We start from the raw sequence: 10,335 nt of genomic DNA, 5'->3' as shown, positions 1-10,335 counted from the left end.
AAGCTGCAGGAAAGGCAGCAGAGCAGCAAAGGAGGACCAGGGGAGTGCGCGGCGTGAGGGAGGGAAGGAGGGATAGATGGAGAGGAGGGCAGCGCCACCTTGGCCGTGCCGCACCCCCCGTGCTTGCTGCGATGCATCCGGTTGCTGCCTGATGCAGAGCACTCTCCAGTTGGTCTGGCGGCAGCATTGCACCCCTTGTATCACTCACATGTGTGTACAGCTTCTCCACACCGCTGAAGCCAGTCGCCCGCTCGTGGTGCTCCTTGATCACTCGGGGCAGCTCCTCGAGCGGCACCACGGGGCACCACCGCCACTCTCCGCTGCGCTTGACGCAGCGGCACAGGATGTCCTGACCGCCAGCGCCCTTCAGCACCTGGAAGAACTGCAGCACCTTCTTGCTGTAGTTCTTGGTGCCGCCCTGCACTGCCGCCCCCCCTCCCGCACCCCGCCGCCGCCGGCCTGAGGGCGCCTGCTGGTCGCCCTGCTTGATCCGGATGATGCCCTCTACATCTGACTTAGTGAGAAACACATTCTTGGCGCCGTTTTGGCGCCGTTCTAAGGCATAAAGGATGACAGGTTGGTTCATAATTTTAAATTTGCGGCAGCTGCGGGGTGCGGGAGGGGAGAAATAGAAGCCTTAGAGACTTTGAAAGGCGAAGGAAAGGGAGGGATCGCGGGAGAGAGCGTGCCTGATGAGCCAGACGAATCGGGGGAGGTGCCACATCAGCGGGCAACACATGGCGCAGCAGGAAGCATGTAGAGCTCCCCACGCTCGCCGCGACATTCTTGAGGCTGCAGACAGCATGTCGAACAACATCTAGCCTCCCGATCACTCCATCCGCCAATACTCAGCGATGGGCAGCTCGCTGTGGCTGCTGGAGGCTAAGCGGCACGCCACAGAGGACCGAAGCTCCCAGGCCTGCAGCGTCAAATTCTGGCTGAAGCCCGGGGCGGTGGTGGTGGGGCGGCAGGGGCAAGCGGAGCTGCCAGTCGGGGAGGACAAGTCCATTTCACGCAAGCATGCCGACATAACGGTGCCAACAGCGGAGGATTGGCAGCGGGAGGAAGGGGGGCAGCCCTACGTGCTGCTGAAAGGTGCGCCGCCGCCGTCGCCGCCGCCACCCGCTGCCGCTCGCTGTGGCCGCCAGTCTCCCCTTTCTCCCCGTCTGACGTGCTGCGGATCCTTCCACTATTCCCCCCCGTACAGACCGCAGCAAGTACGGCACCTGGGTGTCGCCCACGAGCACCTTTGCCGACAGCGAGCGGCTGGGCGGCGAGGCGGCGCGCGTGCCACCCAACTGCATGGTCCGCTTTGGCTACAAGTCGCCCTTCAAGCTGTACCATCAGGCAAGCCGGGTGGCCGCGGCTGGGGCTGGGTGGCTGGGGCTGGCACGGGGCAGGCCTGGCCCAGAGTGCCCAGCCTCCACGACCCCTTCCTCTTGTAACGCCTCAGAGCCTCGCCATGGCTGCACCGTGTTGCGACCCTGCGCCATCAGCGGGTCCCACCAAGCTGACACACAGCGCACCCGTGCACGCTCCACGCCACCCGTGCAGGACTGGGTTCTGTACCTGAGCCCAGCGCAGCGCGAGGCGGCTGACGCCGGCGCGCTTGCAGCGCTGGAGGAGGCGGCCGCCGCCACGGGCCTGCCGCTGACGGGTGAGCGAGCTGCCTGGGATTGCCACCCAGCCCGACCGCACCAGCCTGCCTGCGACAGAGCAAGAGCACAAAGGAGCGGGCAGCCACTGCATGCACGTCAAGCCAACCAGGCAGCACCGCTGATGCCCCTGCTATCTCTCTTTGGCCCTGTGCGCCCCACAGACCAGCTGCCAGACCACCCTGGCACGCGGGTGCTGGCGCTGGGCGCTGCGCCGCTGCGCGTGGATGGCCCCACCCTGCTGGCGCTGCTGCGCGGCTATCCGGTCGTGGGAGCCAGCTGGCAAGCGGCGCAGCCACCCGCCTGCCCCCGGTCAATGCTGCGCCCTGCTGCCCGCCACCCATGCTTGCCCGTCTCGTGTGGCTGCTGTGTGTATGCTGGGAAACGTCATCTGCCACCGACCAGGCGATTGACCCTTCCGCCCGCCTGCCGCCCATTTGCCCGCAGGCTGCTGGAGTGGCAGCAGCAGCAGGTGTGGCGCAACAGCCGGCCCGAGGAGGGCGCCTACCCAGTACAGCTGCAGTACGAGAAGCCTGGGGGGCGGGTCACGGCGCTGGCGGGGCCCGCGGCGCTGCTGCGCTGCGCGGGGCAGCGGGCACTGGCGGGGCGCAGCCTGCTGTGGCTGCCCGCCGCGCGCGACGCGGCGCTGCAGGAGGCGGCCCGCCTGCTGGGCGCCGCAAACAGCGAGGCGCCGGCGTCGGGGCGCGGCGCGGCGGCGGCGGCCAAGGCGGCGGGGGCGGTGGTGGTGCGGGGCAGCGAGGCGGATGCGATGCCGGCGTCCTACAGGAAGCTGGCCTGGACCACGCCGCAGCTGCTCATCGTGAGGGCCCAGCTGCCTGCCTGCCCGCTAGCATGACAGCCAGCATGCACCTGCGCTGGCCGTGCTGGGCCTGTGCCCTCGCCTCCGCCTGCCGACGCCTGCCCTCCTGCTGGCCCCTCCCTCCCTCTGGGCCCCGGCTGCAGGCTGGCATGCTGGAGGGCAGCGTGGACGCAGCGGTGCAGCTGCCGGCGGGGGAGGCGGACACCACGCCTCCCGCGGCAGGCAAGGGCAAGGGCAAGGGACGGGGTGGCAGGGAGGCGGCTGGCACGCGATCCACCACCGGCAGCAAGGGCAGGGGCAGGGGCAGGAAGGGGGCAGCCCTGGAGGAGGAGGAAGGAGGGGAGGGGCAGGGCAGCGGCTCCGAAACAGATGCCAGCGAGGATCTGAGCCACCTGCGGGGCACACAGCGTGTGCTGGCAGCAGAGGATGCCGCCAAGCCCAAGCCATCGGCAGCAGCGGCGGCTGCGAGGGCAGCACATACCCAGAAGCAGCTGCAGCAGCAACAGCAGCAGGAGGAGGAGGAGGCGGCGCAGCCAATGGTTGCAGCTGCGCCACAGGCCGCCGCTGGCGGCAGGAAGCGGCGGAAGGCGGAGCAGCAGGAGCAGGAGCAGCAGCAGGACAGCGAGGGGGAGGAGGTGCATGCTACACCTGCCAAGAAGCGGCGCCAGGGCGAGCCGGGGGCGGCGGCAGCAGCAGGGCCCCCGGCAGCGCGCGCCGCACGAGCGCCGCCGCGCCCCATGCCCGAAGCAGAGGGCTGGCACACAATGAGCCACGGCAGGCAGCAGCGGCAGCAGCAGCAGCACGATGCGGCAGTGTCAGATGGTGGGGATGCGAGCCCACAAGCGTGCGCGCCTGCAGACCCCACACAGCCGGCTGCCTCAGCCGCCAAGACGGCGGCAGCGGGTGGGGCGGGGCGCGGGCGCCGCGGCCGCACCAACGTGGCAGCAGCAGCAGGGGCTGCGCCTGCAGCGGCAGCAGAGGGAGCGGCTCAGGGCGCGGATGGCGGCGCGGATGGCGGGCAGGAGGGGGATGGGGATGCGGCCAGCGAGGCTGGCAGGTCCGTGGTGGCCTTCCTGCCGCTGATTGCGGCGCACCCGCCGCCCGCCGCGCGCGGCACCGGCAGCACCAACGGCGGCGGCGGCGGCGGCGGCCCCAACTACAAGGCGTTCAGGAAGAGCGGCGGCGCCGGCGCGGCGGCGGCGGTCTCGCGCACGCTGGTGGCATTTGCCGAGGAGCCGTATGCCGAGGATGGGCCCGTGGACGCCGGCGCCTTCATAAAGTGTGCCGCCGCCCGCCCGCTCGGCCGTCTGCCTGCCTGCCCGCCTGCCTTGCACCTGCGCCACCGTCGCCTCCTGCCTGCTCCTGGCGGCGGGATTCTGGCAGAGCGGCGGAGCAAGGCGCTGCCAGCCTGTATTCGGCCATGAGTGCCGTGCCGCGCCATGCGCGCCCCCGTCGTGCAGGGCGGAGGCGGAGCGGCGCAGGCGGTTGCAACAGGCGGACGAGCTGTTTGCGGCCAACGTCAAGGCGCGCAAGGCGGCGCCGCTGCCAGGCGCAGACGGCGACACGCCTCCCAAGCCCCAAACTCAGGGTGGGCTGGCAGCGGCATCCGTGCTGCTGCTCGTCCTGGTGCTCCCTGCATCTGGGTCCCAGCTGTTGGTGCTGGCTTCCGGGTGCTTGCGCAGCGGCACGCTGCCGTCCCGAAGCAGGCTTGCTGAGGCAGGCTGCTGACGGTGTTGCTGGCACCTCACCGTGCAGGTCGGGGCCGGGGCCGGGGCAGCAAGAAGGCAACCGCAGCGGCGGCCGCCGGGCAGCAATCCATGCTCAACTTCCTTCCAGCGGCGGGGGCTGGCAGGGGCCGCGGCAGGGGGCGCAAGGGCAAGGCTTGATGCGGGCCGGCCGCCGGTGCGGGGGGCCCCTGGGCACCTTCCAAGGCAGGGCAGCGGGGCTGGGCTTAGGCTTGCTGGCTGGCTTGTTCTGGTTGGGAATGTGTATAATCAGCAGCCAGAACCGGCAGTTTTGCCGGCGTTGCAGCCTAAGAGGAGTGGGGGGGGTAGGTTCAAGGGGGGGGGGCGGGAGCGGCGGCGGGCGGAAACAGGCGGTGGTGGGGGGCCTCCTGCGGGCAGGCACTCACTCCATCCCTCACGACTGGGCCATCGCCCTTGATGTGACCGGCGCCGATAAGTCTCGTTGTAACAGGCGTACCCAAGATTGTTGCTGCAGAGCAGGGCTCAGCACGGGCCAACACGTGCTGGGTACACCCTGCGCAGCTGCGGGCAGACTGTTCAAGCAGTAGATATCGGTCACCGCTGCTTGTGCTGACAGCTGCTGCGGAGGCGAGCGGCTTCAAACAGCGCCAACGGGCTGCATCTGTCCGAGCAGGGTTTTGTTGCGCCAGCAACCATGGGCGTCTTCGACAAGCTCAATGATGCGGTCGGGGAGTCGGTGAGTGTGCTGGTAGGCCAGGGCAGACGCTGCCGAAACCCTGTCCCGCAATCGGCGCCGTGCGCGCCCCCGGTTCGCTGCTATGTCGCTGGGAGCGCCATGGTAGGGACAATTTGGTGGAACGAGCAGCGCTGGCCGAACAGCGGCGTCTGGGAGCGGCTCTGGCATGCCCTAGTGGGCCCCCGTCCAAAACTCCCACCCGCTGAGCCCCAACTTGGGCATCACGGCCTGGTGGCTGCGTGGGAGGCCTGCCGCAGCTAGCAGGGTGGCCTGCCGGGCAGGGTTCTGCTCCCCCCGCGGTTCACCGCCGCTGCCTGCCGCCGCCCGGTGGCCGCCGCAGCCAGAATGGCAGGCTCCCAGACCCTGGGGCCAGCTGGTCCTTGGGTTTGGCCCACCGCCGGATCCGGAGGCAGCACGGATGCCCCACCGGGCATGCAGGCCTCCATGGGGCCTTCCCGCTTCCCCCCTTGCGTGCCTGGTACCGGCGCCGCCGCTGACGCGCCCACCGCTGCGCCCCACGCCTGCCGGCCCCCGCGCCCGTCGCGGTGTGGCACCCGGGCTGGGGACGCCCCTTTCCAGCAGGCACACCCATGGCCACACGCCGGGCGCCCGCCGGCTGCCCTCCCCGAGCCCCACGGCACCCTCCGCCTCGCTTGCCGCCCATCCCCCCGCTTGCGCCCCCCCACCGCCCCCGCAGGCCATCGGCCGCTTCTTCATGCTCAAGGAGCGCAACACCTACTTCACCCAGGAGATCCGCGGAGGCTCGGTGACCTTCCTGACGGTGAGCGCCGCCGCCCGCGCAGGCAGCAGGCTCGTCATCATGAAACATGCGGCAACCTGCCCGCAAGGGGCTGCCTGCCCCGGTCAGCCTGCATGCTCACCGTCCTTGCCGCCTGCTGCCCTGCTGCTGCTCCCCCCACCCGCAGGTGGCTTACATCCTGGCCGTCAACAGCGCCATCCTCACCGACACCGGCGGTGCGCGCAGCTGCCCGCCCCGCGCCGCCCTGCGCCGCTCCGCACCTAACCATGCGCCCCCGCCCCCTGCGCCCGCGCCCGGCCCTCCCACACTACCGTGCCCGGCCCCTCCTGCGCCTGCCGCCCTCCCGCCGCAGGCATGTGCGTGGTGGACGGCACCTGCGACATCGGCGCCCCCCCCGCCTTCCAGTCTGACGCCTGCCAGAGCTGCATCACAGACCTGCGCTCCTCCCTCATCGCCGCCACCGCAGGTGCGCCCGCAGGCAGCCCAGCCCAGCCCAGCCCAGCCCAGCCCAGCCCAGCCCAGCCCAGCCGGCCAGCCGCTGCCTGTGCGCATGCCCCCGCCGCTGTGCGGTCTCGGCCGAGCCGGCTGTGCCGGCCCGGCTGGGCTCCCGCCGGCTGCGGCAGCCTCTCGCCTGAAGCCCGCTCACCCACGCGCCCCGCCCTGCCCCCCCCTCCCTCCCCGCAGCCGCCTGCGTGTGCTCCCACTTCCTCATGGGCATGCTGGGCAACCTGCCGCTGGCCATCTGCCCCGCCATGGGCCTCAACGCCTACTTGTGAGTGGGGGCCACGCGCCGCCTGTGCCTGTGCTGCACACGCCCGCTCCTCCCGCCCAGACGGCAGGCCCGATGTCGCCCCCCTGTAACCAGCAAGGGTGGCCACGCCGTGGGCGGCATGCTGCGCAGCGCCCCACACATCATGCGCATGCATGCGCCTGACGTGCACCCCGCCTCCTCCCCCCTCCCGCCCCCTGCCAGCGCATACACCGTCGTCGGCTTCATGGGCACCGGCCGCGTGACCTTCAACGCCGCCCTGTCCGCCGTGTTTGTGGAGGGTGAGCCACGGGCAAGGGGCGCGGGGGCGGCGGGCGCAGGCGGGGCCGGAGCGGGCCACCTCGGCGGGCGGGCGGCGCCTGGGGGCGCGCATGCGGGGGCCATGGCCTCCTCTGTACACACACACACCCTCCTTCACACCCCCGTGCTCCCCTGTCCCCCCCCCCTGCCCCCCAGGCTTTATCTTCATCATCATCACCCTGCTGGGCGTGCGGTCCAAGCTGGTGGAGCTGATCCCGCGCTCCGTCATGCTGGCCACCTCCGCCGGCATCGGCCTCTTCCTCGCCTTCATCGGCATGCAGTCGTCGAAGGGCATCGGCGTGTCCACCTACAACTCCGCCACCCTCGTCTCCCTGGGAGGCTGCGACCCCGCCAACCGCGTGCGCCAGTACACCATCCCCGACTCCGCGCTGGAAGACCCCGGGTCCGCCGACTCCATCTGCGTGCTGGACCCCGCCACCAACTCGGTGTCCACCAACGGAGGCATCCTGGTGCCCTCGGGCACCTACGCCTGCCTGTCCGCCGGCGTCATGCGCTCCGCCACCATGTGGCTGGGTATCGCGGGTGGCATGATCATGGCCACGCTCATGGCCAAGGTGGGCGCCTGGCGGGGTGTGGGGCGGGTGTGGGATCGGGGACGGGGGCGGGGGGCCACCAGCGGAGCCGCCGCCTGCATGGGCACAGCCCCCAGGCAAGCCCCGCCGTGCCTGGCCACCGGACGCATGCCAGCCTGTGCCGCTCACGCACGCGCATGCCCCACCCGCTGCAGAACGTCAAGGGCGCCATCATCGTGGGCCTCCTGTTTGTGACCTTCATCTCCTGGTGAGAGGGCGGGAGAGGGTACTGCCGCCGGCGCCGGCGCCGCGTGGGGTGCCCGCATGGGCTGTGCCCATGCCCGGCACACGCCTGCCCAGCCTGCCCTGCGCCTCCTCACCATGCTCCCCACCCTGCCGCTTCTCACCCTGCCTCCCCACCCCGACGTACCGCGCAGGATCCCCTCTGATGGCAACAAGGCCCGCTACATCGAGAAGCCCAACGGCTGCCAGCCCACCGGCGTCAACTCCAACACCGGCGAGCCGTGCGTGTACACCTCTGAGATGCGGCGCTGGGACTACTTCAAGAAGGTGGTGTCGGTGCCCAGCACCAGCCAGACCGCCGGCAAGTTTGACTTCAGCGGCTTCAAGGACGGCGACCTCTGGGTGGCCCTCATCACCTTCCTGTGAGCGCCGGGCGGGGGCGGGGGCCAGCCTGCGTGCTGCCATGTGCTTGTGACTCATATGGGGGGTGCGGCTGGGGGCATGCGGCTGTGTGCAGCCTGGTGCTGTGCAGCCGCCCCCGTGGGGCCCCTCTCCCATGCCTGCCCTGCTCGGCAACGTCCGTCCCTCCCACCGCGCACGCACCTGACGCCTGCGCCTGTACCGCCTCGCCTGTACCCGCCTGTACCGCCGCAGGTACGTCGACTTCCTGGACGCCACCGGCACCTTCTATTCCATGGCCAACTTCATGTCCAACTTCATCCCCAACTTTGTGGACCAGAAGGTGCGCCCCCTGCTGTGGGCCCCCTGCTGCGCCCCTGTGCGTGCCTGTGAGGTGCTGCGGATGGCGGCGCTCCGGGCAGCCCCGCCCCACGCGCGAGCCCACCCCCCCAGGCACCTGACCCCGCCTGCTGCTCCCGCGCGCCGCCGCCGTGGTGCAGAGGAAGCGGTTCCCCCGCCAGACCACCGCCTTCCTTGTGGATGGTGCCTCCATTTCCAGTGAGTGGCGCACCAGCGGGCCTGCAGGGCCAGCCAGCCGCCCGCGCCGCCGGCCGCAGCCACAGCTGGGCTGCTCTCTCAGCGGGACGGAGGGGCTGCAGTCCGGCACGCCGGGGCGCCGCCGTGCGCGCCGCCCGTTGCTCGCCGACCCGCGCCCCGCCGCGCTGCCCCCCCGCAGTCGGCGCGTGCCTGGGCACATCCCCGCTCACCGCCTTCATCGAGTCGGCGTCTGGCATCCGCGAGGGCGCGCGCACCGGCATCGCCGCCCTGACCATCTCCTTCTACTTCCTCATCTCCCTCTTCTTCTCCCCCCTCCTGGCCACCGTGCCGCCATACGCCACCGGCCCCGCGCTGATCCTGTGCGGCGCGCTCATGGTGAGCCCGCGCGCCGGCAGCGCAGCAGCGCCCGGGCCCGGGCGCCACCCGAGCTGTGGGGAGCACTTGAGCAAGCACCGTTAGCAGCCAAGAAGCAGAGCCAAGGCCCACCGCTCTGCTGCTGTCTGCCCTGCCTTGTGTCAGTGCGCCACCCACCCACCACACACACACACCTCCTCTCCCCCCCTTCCCCCGCAGATCATCAACATCCTGAAGATCCGGTGGGAGAATGTGCAGGAGGCTGTGCCCGCCTTCCTCACCATGATCACCATGCCATTCACCTACTCGGGTGGGTGGGTGGGTGGGGCACACACACACACACACATCTCTGCTACCAGCCAGGCTGGGCTGAACCAGACCCCAGCCTGTTTGTGTGGGGAGCGCCTCAGCTCTGTTGCCCCGTGCCTGGCAAAAAGCAGCCGACCCGCCGCCCCCCCCCTGCTCCCCTCCCCCCGCCCGCAGTGGCCTACGGCTTCATCGCCGGCATCTTTGGCTGGATCATCATCAACGGCTCCGTCTTCATCATGAACTTCATCCAGGTGGGTGGGGCGCGGCTGGGGGCCCTGCCGGCCTGCTGGCATACTGAAAACCAAGTGGTTGTGGCAGCCCACCTACCATCCCCGCCCCTGCCCCTCACCCTGACCCCCAACCACCGCCCACCACCTGCTCCCCCCCTCCCACACCACCACCTCCTCTCAGGCCTACTTCTTCCCCAAGAGCGACGACCCCACGCTCAAGCGGTCCGGCACCTGGAAGATTGCGCGCCAGATGACTTTCCACCTGATCGACGACGAGGAGGAGGACAGCGAGGGCACCCCCAAGGAGGGGTTCACCGCCGCCGCCGCCGCCGACGTCGTGGAGGAGGTGGAGCCTGCCGCCGCCAAGGTGTAAGCCCGCCCAGGCGGTTGCAACGGCAGCGGCACGGCCGCCCTGCGCAGCCCTGCAGGCAGCGGCGCGGCGTCGGGCGGGCCAGACACTGCCTGGCACGCCTCTGCAAGCGCTCCTCAGTCGCGCAGATGGCTGTGGCCGCTTCCACAGATGCCTCTGGTGGTGGCGTTGCTGCTGCGGGCCAGGCCATCTCGTGTGAGGCCTGGCCGCCGCCTCGCACCACCAGAGGGCACCCCAAACTCAACGCTAGTGCCTCCCCTCCGCTTCATGGGGCCCGCGGTGCTACGTCCTTTTTTCGCTTTCATTTTCCCTTTTTTTTGCTTCGGTAGGCACGGCGCCGCAGCCTCCTGACCTGGCCCCCCTGCCGCATGGACGGGCCCCAGACAGACAGTGCAAGTCAGCCCCTACCCCTCACCCGCCTCTCCATAGGCAGCTCCCCGTGCATGCGGCGTTCCGATGTCACTCTTGCCCACCTAGCTAAGCATGCCTCGTCTATACTTGAAGCCAGTCTTGTGCTCGTGACAAGTGTGTATGATGCCTTGGCTCCCTTGAAAGATGACCCTGACCGCCACACCCCCTCCCATACATGCATC

At 70.4% G+C, this 10,335-nt stretch overlaps 3 protein-coding genes across 3 annotated transcripts in view; 2 read left to right on the top strand and 1 right to left on the bottom strand.

The window, feature by feature from the left end:
- CHLNCDRAFT_50737 (hypothetical protein) overlaps window positions 1–586 on the bottom strand; it is a gene marked incomplete at both ends in the record, with an annotated part of 4,964 nt that extends 4,378 nt beyond the window's left edge. The window contains one exon of the mRNA XM_005850089.1: window positions 209–586. Within this exon, the coding sequence (XP_005850151.1) occupies window positions 209–586 (378 nt within the window). The remainder of the gene's footprint in view (window positions 1–208) is intronic.
- A 268-nt stretch (window positions 587–854) lies between these two features.
- Window positions 855–4,361, top strand: CHLNCDRAFT_142287 (hypothetical protein; the record flags this gene model as incomplete). Its single annotated transcript, XM_005850337.1, has 8 exons — window positions 855–1,095; window positions 1,208–1,356; window positions 1,555–1,657; window positions 1,820–1,967; window positions 2,103–2,475; window positions 2,619–3,754; window positions 3,936–4,063; window positions 4,231–4,361. 8 exons carry the CDS (start codon window positions 855–857, stop codon window positions 4,359–4,361), a joined length of 2,409 nt encoding a protein of 802 aa, XP_005850399.1.
- Window positions 4,362–4,875: 514 nt separating this feature from the next.
- Window positions 4,876–9,745, top strand: CHLNCDRAFT_142286 (hypothetical protein; the record flags this gene model as incomplete). Its single annotated transcript, XM_005850336.1, has 15 exons — window positions 4,876–4,917; window positions 5,615–5,698; window positions 5,844–5,892; window positions 6,030–6,143; window positions 6,362–6,449; window positions 6,651–6,727; window positions 6,903–7,321; window positions 7,495–7,547; window positions 7,717–7,944; window positions 8,177–8,264; window positions 8,422–8,479; window positions 8,658–8,854; window positions 9,053–9,143; window positions 9,317–9,393; window positions 9,554–9,745. The coding sequence occupies 15 exons, from the start codon at window positions 4,876–4,878 to the stop codon at window positions 9,743–9,745; spliced, it is 1,857 nt and encodes a 618-aa protein (XP_005850398.1).
- Window positions 9,746–10,335: the final 590 nt, after the last annotated feature.

The sequence above is a fragment of the Chlorella variabilis genome, assembly GCF_000147415.1.
Source record: "Chlorella variabilis unplaced genomic scaffold CHLNCscaffold_4, whole genome shotgun sequence".
NCBI classification, from domain to species: domain Eukaryota; kingdom Viridiplantae; phylum Chlorophyta; class Trebouxiophyceae; order Chlorellales; family Chlorellaceae; genus Chlorella; species Chlorella variabilis.
Note: the sequence above shows the minus strand (reverse complement) of the source record. Positions and strands in the feature narration are given on the sequence as shown.